Source organism: Oncorhynchus masou, chromosome 9, assembly GCF_036934945.1.
Source record: "Oncorhynchus masou masou isolate Uvic2021 chromosome 9, UVic_Omas_1.1, whole genome shotgun sequence".
Lineage (NCBI taxonomy): Eukaryota > Metazoa > Chordata > Actinopteri > Salmoniformes > Salmonidae > Oncorhynchus > Oncorhynchus masou.
Window position 1 is genome coordinate 71,618,313 of NC_088220.1, and position 20,063 is coordinate 71,638,375.

General features: G+C 40.5%; 1 protein-coding gene across 1 annotated transcript; it reads left to right on the plus strand.

The window, feature by feature from the left end:
- Positions 1–1,828: 1,828 nt before the first annotated feature.
- Positions 1,829–19,772, plus strand: LOC135545306 (retinal guanylyl cyclase 2-like). The gene is made up of 18 exons (XM_064972926.1): positions 1,829–2,573; positions 3,308–3,609; positions 3,887–4,241; positions 4,493–4,577; positions 4,718–4,814; positions 4,901–5,035; positions 5,162–5,242; positions 5,523–5,699; positions 5,874–6,030; positions 6,607–6,756; positions 7,156–7,304; positions 10,998–11,161; positions 11,383–11,575; positions 11,767–11,941; positions 17,750–17,848; positions 18,462–18,556; positions 18,654–18,739; positions 19,688–19,772. The coding sequence occupies exons 1-18, from the start codon at positions 1,829–1,831 to the stop codon at positions 19,770–19,772; spliced, it is 3,330 nt and encodes a 1,109-aa protein (XP_064828998.1).
- The last annotated feature ends 291 nt before the right edge of the window (positions 19,773–20,063 follow it).

Below are 20,063 nucleotides of genomic sequence, written 5' to 3' on the forward strand. Positions count from 1 at the left end.
GTTTTTGTGTTGAAGCTATTGTAACTGGCTCCAAGGAACACAAGTTGGCTGAGACAGTGAAAATGGTCATTTCTGGGGCCTCCCAAGTGGTGCAGTGGTCTAAGGCACTACATCGCAGGGCTAGCTGTGCCACTTGATATTCTGGGTTCAAGTTCAGGCTCTGTCACGGGTGGCGCACAATTGCCTAGGTGCATTAAGATATCCTAATGCGGTTTATTTGTGTATGTCAGGCAGACAACTGACTATTTGTATTCCAAATTTGAGCAATATCAGCACTTGCAATATTGGGTTACATGAGTTTATGTGACCCATCCCCCCTCCAGCCAGGCATTATTCAGCACGTTTTGGGTAAAATATTTTTTCACAACCATTTAATAAATGGGAGGCAATTAGAGATGTAAAAAAATATGGTTGTGTTTTGTTCGACCTCGGGTAGGGGTATAATTTTGGGGGGAGGCCCTGCCACTAGCCTAATCTGTCTAAATTGGTACTGTGTTCCTGAAATGCGACGTCAAAACAGCTGAAATGACTGACGCAGGCAAATATTGAGGAGCTCGGGAGAACCCTTCGTTAACGTTAATTATTCCCTCAACACCTGAGAGCAAATTCAATTTAAGTGTGAGGCCTATCATTGTCACATAAACGCATCACACCAATTATTGCTCGGTGCATATTGTTCATGCAACAAGCTGTCTCCATGGCAAAGGAAAAAAACAAGTTAAATTACCCTAGAAAAAATACTTTCAGTTTTTCATCTTCATCACTGTTATTAGTGCCAAATAGAAAATGTCTAATTATATTTCTTTAGAGCCCTCTCTGTAAATCAAAATGTGATATTCTATAGAATATAAGGCTGCTATCTTGACAAGGCTTTGTGGGACGGTAATGTGTTTCAGAGACTCCAACGTCTCTTGACAATCCTCTTATAGTATGCCTTACCGAATATGGATTAGGTCCGTGTGCAGCACCCGTTTTGCCTACAGGTCACTTTGAAAGGGCTTTGATTGAATTGGCGTGGTTGATCTTGGCCTGCTATAATGTGCAATATATATTCGTTAGAAATTTAATATAAATAAGTTTGACATTGAAGAAAATATCGCTTTATTTTGAATGCTTTAGTAATCTAAGTTTCTGCAACCTGTTGAGCATCAGGTAACCTTGACTTTCCAAGGATACCTTACAATAATACATAATGTTAGTCTGTTTGAATCTAATGAGCTAATATTATAAGGTGAGAAAAATGTAACTTGCGTGTGGAGTGAACCTGTGTAGCGCGCGATAGCCTCGTGAAGCGCGAACAGCGGGAGGTAAAGAGCTCTCTAGGGTGCTGAAGTTGACAGACAGAAGGGAGCTCCTGCCTCTTCCTCACTCTGTCATACAGACCAGAAAGATAATGAGGTGTTGTGTCTTCACCTGGGCAACGGTATGACATTTTACATGTGTTAAAATATAGAGAATGCTGAAATGGTGAGGTAAGGATTACCGGGGAAAAAAACAGGAGTGTTAAAAAACTCTCTTCAGGCTTCTCAGCTTTCAAGAAGGCCAAGAAAAGCAATGGTAAGTGCAACCTATTATGCTTCAAGTTATGCTATTTCACGAGTGTATCTTTGGGAAAACATGCTATCAAATATAGTGATCTCACTTTCACATAGCCTACTTTGTTTTAACGCTATGCAGTTCAATGAACGTTAAAGTAGCCTAACCCTAATTAGAAATTATGTTCAAATAAATAGGCTACTCTAAACTTTTTTTGCAGGTGTCTTTGGTTTGGTTTATAATGCTCTGATGTAGGATCACAGTTCACCAATACGGATACTCAAGCAGGATAATGCAACATATACCTCTAAATGTTGGAGGTGTGCTATGGGACTTATCCAACTATCCCTATGGCCCCATCTTCAAGAGCAGACACAGCCTTACAACGCTGCCATTCTATAACTTTCTGCTATGGGTCCTGCTCGGGGTTTTGACGTTTCCATGCTGTGTCCAGTGTTTAATCTTCAAAGTTGGGGTCCTTGGGCCCTGGAACTGCGACCCAGTCTACTCCAAGGCCCTACCTGCGGTGGCCGCTAAATTGGCCGTGGGTAGAATAAACGAGGATTTCAGTTTGGATTTGGGAAGCAAATTGGACTTCGTGATCCTGCAAGAAGCATGTGAAACGTCTAAAGCGTTGACCACATTTGTGTACTACGAGAAAATGGTGGACGGTTTCGTCGGCCCCACGAATCCAGGATACTGTGACGCAGCCTCACTTTTGAGCAAAAACTGGGATAAAGCTATCTTTTCCTGGGCTTGTATTAACTATGAGTTGGATCGAATCAAGGGTTACCCAACCTTCGCACGGACACTGCCGTCACCCACACGGGTGTTGTTCACCGTGTTGAAGCATTTCTGTTGGGCCAACATCGGCATCGTGTCTTCCAATGAGGATATCTGGATGGACACCGCCGGTAAAGTGGCCAACTCCCTGCGGAGCCAGGGACTTCCCGTTGGCATAGTAGCGTCAGTGGGAATGAACGAGACGGAGATGGAGAGTACATTGAGCAGAATCCAGGCTGCGGGCGAGATCAAAGGCGAGTGTTTTTAACAATTTCTTTACCGTCTCTTTGCGGAAGTTTTAGTTACTGAAGAGATATGAGTGAAGTATGTGCAGGTTATGCTATCAAGCCTCAGAAGACAGTAGGCCTACACAACTATGTGATTGATCAGTTTAAAAGGGTAATCCTCAACTGAAACAATAACAAAGCATTTCCCTGCCCTGGTTTCCGTAATAAACTGAGGGATGAGGTAGAAGAAATCTAACCCCTTTCAAATTCATAGATAGAGCTATGGATACAATTACTAACCATCCACGATATCAACATTATAGTTTAAACATGTTAGAGACTATAAAGTGTTTGTTTACATTTACTTTGTTTACAAACATTGGAGTACAATGAGCTTTAATTTCGGGTTCTGATGGGATAAGACAGTTGGAATAAGCTAATGAGACATAAGTTATATTGTTCTAGAATCAATGGGTACATATCATTAATTTGTAAGTCCCAAATGTTATGCAGCAACTACAGATTGACCCTTTAAGGTAGAGTCATGTTGGCCAATGACGAATGTAACCTCAACCTGTGTTGATTAAGTTATTTTCAACTTGATTAGGGGTTGTCTCTAAAGTGTGAATCAATGCTATCATGAATGAATAATTTGTTTTTACAGTAGGATGATTCAGCAACATGCACAGATATGAAATTCCTTCATGCACATGGTCATTCCAGGTGGCGACCCCTCACTGTCTCTGTCCTGTGTGTTCCAGTGATCATCATGTGCATGCACTCTGCTCTGATTGGTGGGGAGCAGCAGACAGCCTTCCTGCTGAAGGCCCATGAGATGGGTCTGACGAAGGGCCGATACGTGTTTGTCCCCTACGACACCCTGCTCTACAGCCTGCCCTACGCCAACACATCCTACTTCCTCCTGCAAAACAACACCAAGCTGCGGCAGGCCTACGACGCCGTGCTCACCATCACTGTGTCCTCAGATCTAATGTCATTCAATGAGGCGTTCAACATGGCCAAGAGGTTTGAGGAACTCACCATATCACTGGTCCCACAGCAGGTGAGGAGGGTGCTTTTTTGATATTTTCACTTTTGAGATGTGAGTGGATTCCATCTGAATTTCAATAGATTGTTATGTTATCACATTGTTATTACAATAGTAGTATAAATATGCCATTGATTGCATTTATTGAATATTAGTTATATGGAGAAACACCATAGTCCTCAGGTCATTTGATGATTTTATCTGTTTTAGGTCAATGTATCACTCTCAGTTTTGGAAAAGCTAATCACTTTAGCCAAATAAACAATTTATCAATGGCCTCCTTGCATTCCAGGTCAACCCCCTGTTTGGAACCATCTACAACGGTATTTACCTCCTTGCCAAAGCCATGCACAATGCCAGAAGAGCTGGCAAGTGGCTCTCTGGGACCAACCTAGCTTATTTCACCAGGAACATGACGTTCTCTGGCTTCAACCAGAAGATCCAGATAGACACTGAAGGGGAGAGCCAGACTAACTATGTCATCTTGGACTCCGACGGATGGGAGGGTCAGCTGTACCGCTCCTATATGGTGGACCTGAGCGCTGACATGGTCCGCTTCGCGGGGAAGTCCATTAACTTCCCCGGGGGTTCCCCTCCTCCCTCAGACTCCAGCTGTTGGTTTGAACCAAACACAATCTGCACTGGAGGTAGAGAATCTGTTTAAAATCAAATCATATTTTATTTGTCATATGCGCCGAATACAGCAGGTGTAGGTAGACCTTACCGTGAAATGCTTACTTACAAGCCCTTAACCAACAATGCAGTTAAAAAAATAGAGTTAAGGAAATATTTACTAAATAAATTAAAGTAAAACATAAAGTTGTTAGTTTGTGTCTTTCATTCTTCCATCACACAACCAAACTATGTCTTTAGTCTCCATCTCTTACCTGTGTCTCAGGTGTGGAGATAACCTTCGTCATAGTGGTGTTTGTGATCCTCTTCGTTATGATCGTGGGAGGACTTGGTCTAAGTCTGTTTGTAAGGTAACTCTTCTCACTGTTCTGTTCTGTTTCTTACTGTATTTTTATGCTGTTCAGATACATAGAGACTATAAACCCAGACAGAGATAGTTGGTATTGCTGTGCTGTGATCTTGGCTGACATGCTCTCTGAATGGCTGGCAGGAGGAGAATCCAGCAGATCCAGTTGGTGAAGGGTCCCAATCGGATCCTACTGACTCTAGAGGACCTCACATTCATCAACCCTCAGCTTAGCAAGAGAGTAAATATATTTTCCCATGTGATTCTCTACAACATTACCTCTATCTGATATACTGTATGTTCATTCATATATTTTATGCCTCATAGAAAATCACTCTAGAGGACCTGGGTGACTCTAAAAGTGCAATAGACAACAACAGTATGCATTCAGGAGACCCGCACCACTCTGTGGACAGCATCACAACAGCAACACATGAGACCACAAATGTAGCTGTCTATGAGGTAAGTAGACAACGTTGACCGCTGAACCACAAGTCGAATTTCCATTCCTATCCCAAAAGATTTCAACGTGACTTGTAGAGAATGGAGCCAGGATAAAACCACATATTTTTGTCCATGGCTTCACAGGGTGACTGGGTGTGGCTGAAAAAGTTTGAAGAAGGCCATTTCAAGGAAGTCAAGCAGAGCACGACCAAGATCTTTACAAAGGTAAAATAAAACATAACAACAACAGCAAGTTCAAGCACAGGGTCAGTGAAATGCTTGCGAGCTCTACCCAACAGTGCAGAAATAAATATCTAAAATAGTATAGCTAATAAAACATTTAATATAAATATATATACTGTATTTTATTTCATATATATATATATATTATTAGTATTGTACTATTAAGAAAACATGAGAAATAATATAATGTATAGAATCTTGTCTGGGATGTGAGGTTGTTTTTGTTAACTTTGGGGTCTTAATTTTGTGTGAATGTGTCCAGATGAAGGATCTGCGAAATGAGAACATCAATCCGTTCCTGGGGTTCTTCACAGACTGTGACATGTTTGCTGTGGTGACGGAGCATTGTTCCCGTGGCAGCCTGCAGGACCTCCTGAGGAACGACGACGTGAAGCTGGACTGGATGTTCAAGTCTTCTCTGTTGCTGGATCTAATCAAGGTATGACATGTTTGAAGTGTCATGTTACAGGACTTTTTCTACTAGTCTAATTTGTCCCAATAAGATTTTAAAATATCTTCTAAAACCTGATCATGTTCATTTAAATTGTTTTTCTAGTACTTTGTCATAAGTAACACCAATGGTTTACCTGTGTTGATCATATTGGCCTCTCAGGGTATGAAGTATCTGCACCATCGAGAGTTCCCTCACGGCCGGCTGAAGTCACGGAACTGTGTGGTGGATGGTCGCTTTGTCCTCAAGATCACAGACTACGGCTTTAACGAGCTGCTGGAATCCCAGAAATCCCCCCAAAATCTAGTTCCACCTGAAGGTAACATCTATGCCTAGATCTGCACATTTTTGGGAAAGAAATGTCACTCTTTTTTTGACAGTGCAGTCAAAAATGTGATATATATTTCCACACTATGAGGTTGAAATAACTCTGTGAAATTTTGAAAATTATGTTAATGCCCTTTTAGTGTCAGAGTTATTTGAAAATACCGCCTTAAATTTCAGCTTGTTTTGCATGGGTGGTGTGTTGGACCACCAGGTGACATCATAACAAAGAGAGTTTTCCCTTCTCTCTGCCAATAACAGTTTTCAGGTTACACATCCCTCCCACTAGGCTCCTCCAGTTAGGCCCCTCTCTCAGACCACTCCCAGACAGTCCTAGCAAAATTCTTGCTTGAGAAATGTAATTTTACTAAGAAGCTATTTTTGTAAGGTACTTAATTGTTACCCAGAAATGATTTGATATTGAAATTAAAATTGCTGCATTGGACCTTTAAAGATGGACTTCACACACAACCATTTGTATTTCTAGTTTGTGAGCATACATCTATGTCATTTAAATGTGCTGCATTCAACTACCATGCCAAAATCATGACCCTGTGCTTCTTTATCTCAGATCAGTTTTGGACAGCTCCAGAGTTCCTCCGAGACGTGGAGAACTCTCGGAAGGGCACCTATAAAGGAGATGTGTATAGTTTTGCCATTATACTCCAAGAGGTGGTTGTCCGAGGACTTCCGTATTGCATGCTGGGTCTGACTCCTGCGGGTAGGTCTGGGGGATACAAAACAGGCAAAACCATACAATCCACTCTGAGAGGAAATGTTTTGTTTTACCTTGAGGTCATTTTTTGGTATTTTGTGAATCAACATCAATTGATTGATTAGTTATACTGGTATCTATCGAGTAATGTCAGAGTTGTAAATCACAATAATTTCCCTATCTACAGGTATCTTCCCTATCTCAGATATCTTCCCTATCTCCCTATCTACAGTGTATAATGTAGTGTATAATACAGTGTATAATATAACATATTGTACAGCATTTCTGCTTTGCTTTGACAAACTGTCTAGTACCAGCTGCCAATAAGCTATGTAATGAGTTGTTATGCTCTAGTGCTGTTGCTATATAACCTCTCATCTCTCTTTCTCTCTTCCTCCCAATCAGAGATCATCCGTAAGGTGAAGAAGCCTCCTCCCATGTGCAGGCCTACGGTGGCCCCAGATCAGGCTCCTCTGGAGTGTATTCAGCTGATGAAACAGTGCTGGAGTGAACAGCCTGACCGGAGACCAGCCTTCGATGAGATCTTTGACCGGGTCAGCAACACTCATCTGTCTCCATGGTTATATTAGCAGTTGACGTTATTCTTCAATAAAACACACCCAAATCAAATCAGGGGGAGAAAAATAGTTTTATTCAAAGAGGAGATGTTATACTGAGAGGTACAGTTGAAGTCAAAAGTTTACATATAACTTAGCCAAATACATTTAAATTTAGTTTTTCACAATTCCTGACATTTAATCCTAGTAAAAAAATCCCTGTTTTAGGTCAGTTATGATCACCACTTTATTTTATGAAAGTGAAATGTCAGAATAATAGTAGAGAGAGTGATTTATTTCAGCTTTTATTTCTTTCATCACATTCCCAGTGGGTCAGAAGTTTACAAACAGTGGGGAGAACAAGTATTTGATACACTGCCGATTTTGCAGGCTTTTCTACGTACTAAGCATCTAGAGGTCTGTAATTTTTTTCCTAGGTACACTTCAACTGTGAGTGACGGAATCTAAAACAAAAATCCAGAAAATCACATGGGAATTTCTGGATTTTTAAGTAATTAATTAGCATTTTATTCATGGTTGGGATGGTGTTCTTCGGCTTGCACGCATAACCCCTTTTCCTCCTAACATAACAATGGTCATTATGGCCAAACAGTTCTATTTTTGTTTCATCAGACCAGAGGACATTTCTCCAAAAAAATACGATCTTTGTCCCCAACCATAGTCTGGCTTCTTATGGTGGTTTTGGAGCAGTGGCTTCTTCTTTGCTGAGAGACCTTTCATGTTATGTCGATATAGGACTCGTTTTACTGTGGATATAGATACTTTTCTACCTGTTTCCTCCAGCATCTTCACAAGGTCCTTTGCTGTTGTTCTGGGATTAATTTGCACTTTTCGCACCAAAGTACGTTCATCTCTAGGAGACAGAACTCGTCTCCTTCCTGAGCGGTATGTGTGGTCCCGGCTGAGTGTCCTGTGTTGTTTACACTTGCGTACTATTGTTTATAAAGATGAACGTGGTACCTTCAGGCATTTGTAAATTGCTCCCAAGGATGAACCAGACTTATGGAGGTCTACAATTCTTTTTCTCAGGTCTTGGCTGATTTTCTTTCATTTTCCCATGATGTCAAGCAAAGAGGCACTGAGTTTGAAGGTAGGCCTTAAAATACATCCACCATTTGACTCAAATAATGTCAATTAGCCTATCAGAAGCTTCTAAAGCCATGACATCATTTTCTGGAATTTTCCAAGCAGTTTAAAGGCACAGTCAACTTAGTGTATGTAAAATTCTGACCTACTGGAATTGTGATACAGTGAATATAAGTGAAATAATCTGTCTGTAAACAATTGTTGGAAAAATGACTTGTGTCATGCACAAAGTAGATGTCCTAACCGACTTGCCAAAACTATAGTTTGTTAACTAGAAATTTGTGGATGTAACGGCGTTCTTCGTTTGTCGCAAGAAAGTCGGACCGAAATGCAGCGTGTTGGTTACTCATGTCTTTAATTTTAATTTTTAACTTTAATTTTTTGACTCCATTCTCCTATAGCCCTCTTTGCACTGCTCCAGCGAATCCCAGGCGGGCTCCGGCACTCTCTCTGGGTCGGCCGCCCACCTGTCTATTTTTTCCCACGTCGTATACGCCAAGCCTCTGCTGTCCATAACGTCCTCCCTTCGCTGCTCCAGCTGCCTGTTAACACGCTGCTCGGTCCGTTTGGGGTGGGTGATTCTGTAACGGCGTTCTTCGTTTGTCGCAAGAAAGTCGGACCGAAATGCAGCGTGTTGGTTACTCATGTCTTTAATGAAACAAATGACGATACATGAAATAACTTAAATACAAAAACAACAAACGGAACGTGAAAAACCTATACAGCCTGTCTGGTGAACACTAACACAGAGACAGGAACAATCACCCACGAAATACAAAGTGAAACCCTGGCTACCTAAATACGGTTCCCAATCAGAGACAACGAGAATCACCTGACTCTGATTGAGAACAGCCTCAGGCAGCCAAGCCTATACAACACCCGTTCTCAGCCGCAATCCCAAATACTACAAAAACCCCACTATGAAATACAACAACATAAACCCATGTCACACTCTGGCCTGACCAACTAATTAACGAAAACACAAAATACTAAGACCAAGGCGTGACAGTGGAATGGTTGAAAAACGAGTTTTAATGACTCCAACCTAAGTGTATGTAAACTTCCGACTTCAACTGTAGATGTTCATTCTCCCCTGTCCTCAGTGATTCTCTTCAGTGATTCTCTTCAGTGATTCTCTTCAGTGATTCTCTCCTGTGATTCTCTCCTGTGATTGTCTCATCAGAACAAAGGGACAGGATGTACTTTAGATCCCAGCCCTAGCCTGTGGTTGAACAATTGAATTTCCTTGTAATAAAACTGGGCCAATGGCTAAATAACAACTATACTCATGGGCCGGGTCCAAAATCAGTCTTGCCTACTACTTAATAAGACGAGATACTGTGTACTAATCGTATTACACACTATTTAGAACGTACGGTTTAGTAAAAACAAAAGCAGTACGCAACAACTAACATACTCGGCTCACCCATCCTGAGAATGTGTCATCCAATAATGCTCAATTTAAAGCATACTTGAGTTTTGAAATTTCACTTACTATGAAACATTCCAGTTTTGCATACAGTACCAGTCAAAAGTTTGGACACAGCTACTCATTGAAGGGCTTTTCTTTATTGTTACTATTTTCTACATTGTAGAATAACAATGAAGACATCAAAACTATTAAATAACACATATGGAATAATGTAGTAACCAAAAATATATTTTAGATTCTTCAAAGTAATGTCACGCTCTTCATAATGAGTGGACCAAGATGCAGCATGATATGTTTCCATCCTTTATTTAGAAGAGAAACTTAAAGCACAAAAATAATAAAGCGAATAAATGAAACGTGACGCTACATGCAGTGCAGAAAGCAACTACACACAAACATAGTCAAGATCCCACAAATACAAAGGGGAAATGGCTACCATTTCAGCTGATGAACAGCTGCCTCTGATTGGGAACCATATCAGGCCAAAATAGAAATGCAATTCCCCTAGATAACCCACCCTAAATCACACCCCAACCCAACCAACATAGAGAATAAACAGCTCTCTATGGTCAGGGCGTGACAAGTAGCCACCCTTTGCCTTGATGACAGCTTTGCACACTCTTGGCATTCTCTCAACCAGCTTCACCTGGAATGATTTTCCAACCGTTTTGAAGGAGTTCCCACATATGCAGAGCACTTGTTGGCTGCTTTTCCTTCACTCTGCAGTTCAACTCATCCCAAACCATCTCATTTGAGTTGAGGTCGATAAATTGTGGAGGCCAGGTCATCTGATGTAGCACTCCATCACTCTCCTTCCTGGTCAAATTGCCCTTATATTTAGATTTTTTTAAACACTTTTTTGGTTACTACATGATTCCATATGTGTTATGTCATAGTTTTGATGTCTTCACTATTATTCTACAATGTAGAAAATAGTAAATAATAAAGAAAAACCCTTGAAGGTGTAGGTGAGTCCAACCTTTTGACAGGTAATGTACCTAAAATGCATACTATTTAGAATGCTCGTATTCAGGTTTTCAAACACGGACAAAATCTTGTCTCATAGCTGTATGGATTTTTACAGAGATCATAAGTCATACCTGATATTACATAATGTAGTGGTAAACCGATGATGATGGTGTATGTCACAGTTCAAGCTGATCAACAAGGGCAAGAAGACCAACATAATTGACTCCATGTTGCGGATGCTGGAGCAGTACTCGTCTAACCTGGAAGACCTGATCAGAGAGAGGACAGAGGAGCTGGAAGTGGAGAAACAGAGGACAGAGAAACTGCTCTCTGAGATGCTACCTCCGTGAGTCAAGCATCATGTTGTAACACTCACAGAGACAACTAAATAAGACAATGGGCATCTTGTTATTATAAGATACCATTCTTGTATGATGCCACGGGTATTATCCTTTTATTACACGATGTAGTACTTTACTTTCAACTTCAAATGATTGTTTGTTGCTCTATGTCACGTTACCACTAACACGTTACCACTAACACAAAATGTCCCCTGTCACATTACAGTTCTGTGGCAGAGGCTCTGAAGACGGGTGCGACGGTGGAGCCAGAGTACTTTGACCAGGTTACCATCTACTTCAGTGACATAGTAGGCTTTACCACCATCTCTTCCCTCAGTGATCCCATCGAGGTGGTGGACCTGCTCAATGACCTGTACACGCTGTTCGACGCTGTGCTCAGCAACCACGACGTATACAAGGTCAGTTATACTATTTTCACACTACTGTGTTGAACCGAAATGAGCTGAGCCGAGGCATCATAGTTGCTGGAAACGGGTTTGGGTGTCGTGCTAGGGGAGCTTCACAACAGCACAGATCAAGTGACGTGATGATTTTTTTAGTATCAATGTGCCAATGTTTCACTGTATGCCTGCTTGTTTGCATTGTATAGGTGGAGACCATTGGTGATGCCTACATGGTGGCATCAGGTCTACCCAAGAGAAATGGCAACAAACACGCTGCGGAAATAGCCAACATGTCCCTGAACATCCTGAGCTCTGTGGGCACCTTCCAGATGCGCCACATGCCCGGCATTCCCGTCAGGATACGAATAGGGATACACTCAGGTGAGAGAGGGCATTGGGTTGTCCCTGCCTGGCAGACACACTCTGGAGTTAGGCTGATTAGCTAGATGATCAATCTTGCTCAATGGTTGTATGCCAAAGTAAGGTGTTTATAAATATGAAGAGTTTCTTTCCAAAACACCATAAATCCATTTTCTGAAATGTTGGTAAATTAGCTTATATTGTTTAAACTTCTTATGGCTGGGGGGCAGTATTGAGTAGCTTGGATGAATAAGGTGCCCAGAGTAAACTGCCTGCTACTCAGGCCCAGAAGCTAAGATATGCATATTATTAGTAGATTTGGATAAAAAAACACTCAGAAGTTTCTACAACTGTTTGAATGATGTCTATGAGTATAACAGAACTCATATGGCAGGCAAAAACCTGAGAAAAAAATCCAACCAGGAAGTGGGAAATCTGAGGTTTGTAGTTTTTCAACTTTTTGCCTATCCAAGATACAGTGTAAATTTGGTCCAATTGCACTTCCTAAGGCTTTCACTAGATGTCAAAAGTCTTTAGACCCTTGTTTGAGGCTTCTAATGTGAAGGAGGAGAGAATAAGAGCTGATTGAGTAAGAGGTCTGGCAGAATGTCATGAGCTCAGTCAGGCACCGGCCGTGAGAGGTACCTGCGTTCCATTGCATTTTAAAATACAAAGGAATTCTCCAGTTGAAACATTATTGAAGATTTATGTCAAAACATCCTAAAGATTGATTCTATACATCGTTTGACATGTTTCTGCGAACTGTAAGGGAACTTTTTGACTTTTCGTCTGGCCTGCGTGTCGTCAATTTGGATTTGTGAACTAAACGCGTGAACAAAAAGGAGGTATTTTGACATAAATTATGGACTTTATCGAACAAAACAAACAGTTATTGTGGAACTGGGTTTCCTGGGAGTGCATTCTGATGAAGATCATCAAAGGTAAGTGAGTATTTATAATGCTATTTCTGACTTCTTTTGACTCCACAACATGGCGGGTACCTGTATGGCTTGTTTTGTGTCTGAGCGCCGTACTCAGATTATTGCCTGTTGTGCTTTTCCATAAAGTTTTTTTGAAATCTGATACAGCGGTTGCATTAAGGAGAAGTGTATCTAAAGTTCCATGCATAATACTTGTATCTTTTAGCAATGTTTATTAGGAGTATTTCTGTAAATTGATGTGGCTCTCTGCAAAATCACCGGATGTTTTGGAAGCAAAACACATAACGCGCCAACATAAACTATGAGTGTCATCTGATGAAGATCATCAAAGGTTAGTGATTCTTTTTATCTCTATTTCTGGTTTTTGTGACTAGGTACTGACCTAAATGGCTGTGTTTTTCTGTGACGAGGTACTGACCTAACATAATCGTTTGGTGTGCTTTTGTCGTAAAGCCTTTTTGAAATCGGACACTGTGGTGGGATTAACAACAAGTTTATCTTTAAAATGGTGTAAAATACTTGTATGTTTGAGGAATTTTATTTATGAGATTTCTGTTGTTTGAATTTGGCGCCCTGCACTTTCACTGGCTGTTGTCATATCGATCCCGTTAGCGGGATCTCAGCCATAAGAAGTTTTAAATAACTTATGAAAGAGATTGGTGTGTTTTTTTCAATATCTAATCATGGCATGGGTTTGTTCAATGACAGACATGTATTTGTTTAAAATCTATCACTTGATCGTTTCATTTCAGAGAGGCAAATAATCAGTTTTTTTCTCAAAACATGATATATTCACCTTACTCTTCGAGAAATAAGTAGTATTGCTAGGTTTTACACATTCAAATGTAATGAATAACTACATTTTTAATAAAGAACTGTACAAATGGTACATTTGTGATATATTTAAAAACCTCTTATGGCTGTAATCTCGTCAACGGGAGCGATATGACAACAGCCAGTGAAAGTGCAGGGCGCCAATTTCAAAACTTCAAAATCTCATAACTAAAATTCCTCAAACATACATGTATCTCATACCATTTTAAAGCTAATGTTGTTGTTAATCCCACCACAGTGTCCGATTTCAAATGTGCTTTATAGCAAAAGCACCACAAATGATTATGTTAGGTCACCACATTGCCACAAAAAGCAGAAATAGAGATAAAATGAATCACTAACCTTTGATCATCTTCATCAGATGACACTCATAGGACTTTATGTTACACAATACATGTATGTTTTGTTTGATAAAGTTTATATTTATCAAAATAGGAGTTTACATTGGCGCGTTACATTCACTAGTTCCAAAAACATCCAGTGATTTTGCATAGCCACATCATTCAACAGAAATACTCATCATAAATGTAGATGATAATACAAGTTATACACATGGAATTATAGATTTACCTCTCCTTAACCTCTAGCGTTGAGCAATCCCGTATCCGGGAGCGTAATCATAGCCTCAAGCTCATTAGCATAATGCAACATTAACTATTCATGAAAATCGCAAATGAAATGAAATAAATATATTGGCTCACAAGCTTAGCCTTTTGTTAACTTCTTGAAACTCCCCAAACCGGATCCGGGTTTGTGACTAAGCCTCAGGCTCATTAACATAACGCAACGTTAACGATTTCTGAAAATCGCAAATAAAATTAAAATAATGCGTTTGCTCTCAAGCTTAGCCTTTTCTTAACAACACTGTCATCTCAGATTTTCAAAATATGCTTTTGAACCATAGAAATTGACTAATTTGTGTAAGAGTATGCAAAGCTAGCATAGCATTTTGTGTAGCATGTAGCACGCAACATTTTCACAAAAGCCAGATAACCAAATAAATAAAATCATTTACCTTTGAAGAGCTTCTGATGTTTTCAATGAGGAGACTCCCAGCCACATACCAAATGCGCAGTGTTTCCTGAAAGCGTCTGTGTGTAGGAGAAATCGTTCCGTTTTCTACATTGCGCCTGGCTACCGAAACGAACCGAAAATGCAGTCACCTACAACGTGAAACTTTTCCGGATTAACTACATAATATCGACCGAAACATGGCAAACGTTGTTTGGAATCAATCCTCAAGGTGTTTTTTCACATATCTCTTCATTGACATGCAGTTCGTGGAAGCTTGCTTCTCTCTCTGTGCCCCATGGAAAAATACTGGCAGGTGACTTTGCGCACCAATTTCGGCGCAGGACACCGGGCGGACACGTGGTAAATGTGGTCTCTTATGGTCAATCTTCCAACGATCTGCCTACAAATACGTCACAATGCTGCAGACACCTTGGGGAAACGACAGAAAGGGCAGACTCATTCCTCTTGCGTTCACAGCCATATAAGGAGATCATGAAAGACAGAGCCTCAAAAATCCTTGTCATTTCCTGGATGCCAAGTCATCTTGGTTTTGCCTGAAGCTCACGTTAAAGGGCACGCACAGAGAAGATATTTGTATTTCTGGACACGTCAGAGTGTTTTCTTTCGAACAGTAGCAATTATATGCATAGTCGAGCATCTTTTTGTGACAAAATATCTTGTTTAAAACGGGAACGTTTTTCTTCCAAAAATGAAATAGCGCCACCATAAGTGTAAGAGGTTAACAACACTGTCATCTCAGATTTTCAAAATATGCTTTTCAACCATAGCTACACAAGCATTTGTGTAAGAGTATTGATAGCTAACATAGCATTAAGCCTAGCATTCAGCAGGCAACATTTTCACAAAAACAAGAAAAGCATTCAAATAAAATAATTTACCTTTGAAGAACTTTGGATGTTTTCAATGAGGAGACTCTCAGTTAGATAGAAAATGTTCAGTTTTTCCAAAAAGATTATTTGTGTAGGAGAAATCGCTCCGTTTTGTTCATCACGTTTGGCTAAGAAAAAAACACAAAAATTCAGTCATTACAACGCAGAACTTTTTTCCAAATTAACTCCATAATATCGACAGAAACATGGCAAACGTTTTTTAGAATCAATCCTCAAGGTGTTTTTCACATTTCTATTCGATGATAAATCATTCGTGGCAGTTGCCTTTCTCCTCTGAACCAAATGGAAAAGTGCACGCAGCTGGAGATTGCGCAATAATTTCGAAGGAGGACACCAAGTGGACACCTGGTAAATGTAGTCTCTTATGGTCAATCTTCCAATGATATGCCTACAAATACGTCACAATGCTACAGACACCTTGGGGAAATGACAGAAAGTGTAGGCTCATTCCTGGCGCATTCACAGCCATATAAGGAGACATTGGAACACAGCGCATTCAAAATCTGGGGCACTTCCTGTATGAAATTTCATCTTGGTTTCGCCTGTAGCATTAGTCCTGTGGCACTCACAGACAATATCTTTGCAATTTTGGAAACGTCAGAGTGTTTTCTTCCCAAAGCTGTCAATTATATGCATAGTCGAGCATCTTTTTGTGACAAAATATCTTGTTTAAAACGGGAATGTTTTTTTATCCAAAAATTAAAAGAGCGCCCCCTATATCGAAGAAGTTAATGCAACCGCTGTGTCAGATTTTTAAAAAACTTTACGGAAAAAGAAACCCAATAATCTGAGACGGCGCTCTGAAATAAAAGTCACAATAGCCGCAACGATGGCGTCAACATAAACAAGAAATTACATTATAAATATTCCCTTACCTTTGATGATCAACATCAGAAAGCACTCCACGAATCCCAGGTCCACAATAAATGTTTGTTTTGTTCGATAATGTCCGTTATTTATGTCCAAATACCTTCTTTTGTTAGCGCGTTTGGCATACATATCCAAAAACTCATTCTGGTCAGCGTTACATCAGACAAAAACTTCAAAACGTTATATTACAGGTCGAAGAAACATTTCAAACTAAGTACAGAATCAATCATTAGGATGTTTTTAACATATAGCTTCAATAAAGTTCCAACCGGAGTATTCCTTCGTGTCTTCATGAGCAATGGAACGCAAGTGGATATCATGAGAAATGCGCGTGATCAGAAAATGGCTGACTGCCAGACATCTGATAGATTCTGCTCTCATTCACTCCCACAAAACCGTAGAAGTCTCATTCAAATTTCTATTGATGGTTGACATCTAGTGGAACCCCTAGGCAGTGCAACATCATTAATATCTCAAGGGGATTTCATTGGGGACTCTGGTGAATACATACAAAGCTTAGTTTTCTCACTTCCTGTTTTGATTTCTCCTCAGGATTTTGCCTGCCATATGAGTTCTGTTATACTCAAAGACATCATTCAAACAGTTTTAGAAACTTTAGAGTGTTTTCTATCCAATACTAATAATACTATGCATATATTAGCAACTGAGACTGAGGAGCAGGCCGTTTACTTTGGGCAACTTATTCATCCAAGCAACTCAATACTGCCCCCCAGCCATAAGAAGTTAAATTTAAAAATGTTTTATCAATACAGTTATATAAGATCCGTATGTAAAACATTAACATTTGACATTTTTGTCATTTAGCGGATGCTCTTAACCAGAGCAACTTACAGTGATTGCATTCATCTTAAGATAGCTAGTTGAGACAACCACATATCGCAGTCAAATATACAGTGTGCGAACATTCCATTCTAGCTAAACAATGCATATACTGTATAGGGTTTTGCAAAAAATAACTACATTTTAATACACACTTAAAATCAATGAATTGGAAAAGTAATGTTTAACACAAATATGAAGCTACCCATAAGCACAAATGTGAACAATTTGTGGATATAGTGTTTTGGAAATAAGCTCTTCATATCACAATCAATCACTTTGATTCTATTTCCTTTTCTAACTGTCTGTATGTAAGGATCCATCATTCATAACGAGGGCGGCTGAAACAGTAGCAGGCCAGGCTTTGGTTTCTCAATGTGATGTCTGAGATGTGATGCTCATGTGTTGTGTGTGTACAGGGTCATGTGTTGCTGGGGTGGTGGGTCTGACCATGCCTCGGTACTGCCTTTTCGGAGACACAGTCAACACCGCCTCGCGTATGGAATCCACTGGGCTGCGTGAGTATCAGAGGTTCTTGGTGTTGATTTACAAAACATTAAGAACACCTTCCTAATATTGAGTTGAAACAGCCTCAATTCGTCAGGGCATGGACTCCACAAGGTGTCGAAAGCTTTCCACAGGGATGCTGTCCCATGTCGACTCCATTGCTTCCCACAGTTGCGTCAAGTTGGCTGGATGTCCTTTGGGTGGAACATTCTTGATACACACAGGAAACTGTTGAGTGTGAAAAACCCAGCAGCGTTGCAGTTCTTGACATAAACCGGTTCGCCTGGGCTGGCACCTTCTACCATACCCCGTTCAAAAGCACTGAAGTATTTTGTCTTGCCCATTCAGCCTCTGAATGACACACATACACAATCCATGTCTCAATTGTCTCAAAGCTTAAAAATCATTTTTAATCTCTGTCCTCCCCCTTCATCTACAATGATTGAAGTGGATTTAACAAGTGACATCAATAAGGGATCATAGCTTTCACCTGGATTCACCTGGTCAGTCTATGTCATAGAAAGAGCAGGTATTGTTAATGTTTTGTACACTCAGTGTATTTCTGCTCAGGATCTGCATTATTTTGCTGGTATGGTTTGTCGTGACAGTGTTATTTCCTTTCAGCTTATAGAATTCATGTAAACATGAGCACTGTGAAGATCCTGCGCTCCCTCAACGAGGGCTACAAGATAGACATCAGGGGCATGACAGAGCTGAAGGTATAAACACCTCACAATACATTATCCTATGTGTTCACCTGTAGGATTTCTTTCAACTGTTTATAAATAGATCATGAATAATGATGTGTTCCTACAGGGTAAAGGCATTGAAGAGACTTACTGGCTGGTTGGGAAAGAAAACTTCACAAAGCCTTTACCGAAGCCTCCAGAGATTAAACCAGGGTAAGACCTAACAATACCGTACCTTATGTTGAGACCCTGCCGAGAACTAAGTTAATCTTAACATGTCTACATTTCATTCAGTGAATATTTGTTAATTGATTATACAGCATTTTCTCATCATTCACTGCATGAACAAAAGGGAGTCCCAATGAGTACCAGGATGTGATTGAGGCTATTATGGTGGTGTTACAGTACATGTGTTGTCTACTTTAGGGATGACAATCATGGACTGAACCCAGAGGATATAGCTGCGTACAAGAGAAAAAAAAGCAAAGAAAAAGCTTGATTCTCTGAGTCAAAATCGAGGAGGTAGCTAGCAATTTGCATGCCGTGCTCTGTTGTGTCATGGTGAAAATCTAGTTGTTGTGTGGTGTCTTCTGTTTCATGTGGTTTTTGGCTTTCACAATCTGTGGGATTTTGTTGAGCCCCCTCTACTACCCCCACCCCTATACTGTCCATCCATAGTCTCTTGATCTGATCTCTTCTCTAATCTTCTAATCTTATCACCTTCAATACCGTTAAAAGCAGAGCAGAGCTTGACCATCCCAGAAAAGCTCTATTCGTTTTGATTAATCGAGTGGTTCACTGTCATTACCGTCCTTCCGTTCTTTTCACCTTCTTATTTGAGGCAGCACCTCTAAGACACAGGTGGGGAGGATGGGATCATAGTAATGGCTGGAACAGAATAATTGGAATGGTGCACATCAAATATATGGTTTCCATGTGTGTGATACCACGTAATTCACTCCATTCCAGCCATTAATATGAGCCGTCCTCCCATCACCAGCCTCCTATGCTCTAAGACAATTAACATTCCGCTTCTTCTGCCATGTCATCTTGTCTCGTCTTGTTTCGCCAATTGCCATGTTTGCAATAATCTGATAGTCCTTCTATTGTTTGAAGTGGAAGTACGTAGAGTTTAAATGTTTTTGGATCTTCCATTCTCAGGGACAACTGGCAAGAGATGGTGACAGATGAGATCAAGACAATATTTCGCAAGGCCAACCGGGAGGTGGACAAGCCTAAAATCTGAGCAGATGAGACAGAGACAGAGAGAGACAAAAATGGGGAGAGGAGGAGGTCACATCCGAAGAGAGAGAGAGGAAGAGAAAAGGATGAAGGACTGGTGGACAGAGGGCATGGACCGGCCTACTCACTGCGGCTTACGTGGTCTCCTTTAATAGGATTTGCCTGGCTGCTGTCTGTGTAATCTGCGTGTGGCCAGCACAGCTGAAAGGGAGAACACTAATGAAATGAAGGTTGTTGAATTACTGTCCTGCGACAGGGATAGTGCATGTCTTCTTAATGAACTATGCATTTATTT

Coding starts and splice junctions, on each gene's coding strand:
- LOC135545306 (XM_064972926.1), top strand. CDS start 1,829: ATGCAACATATACCTCTAAATGTTGGAGGTGTGCTATGGGACTTATCC. Junction 6,757..7,155: donor GCTGGGTCTGACTCCTGCGG/GTAGGTCTGGGG, acceptor CCTCCCAATCAG/AGATCATCCGTAAGGTGAAG. Junction 18,740..19,687: donor CCTCCAGAGATTAAACCAGG/GTAAGACCTAAC, acceptor TTCCATTCTCAG/GGACAACTGGCAAGAGATGG.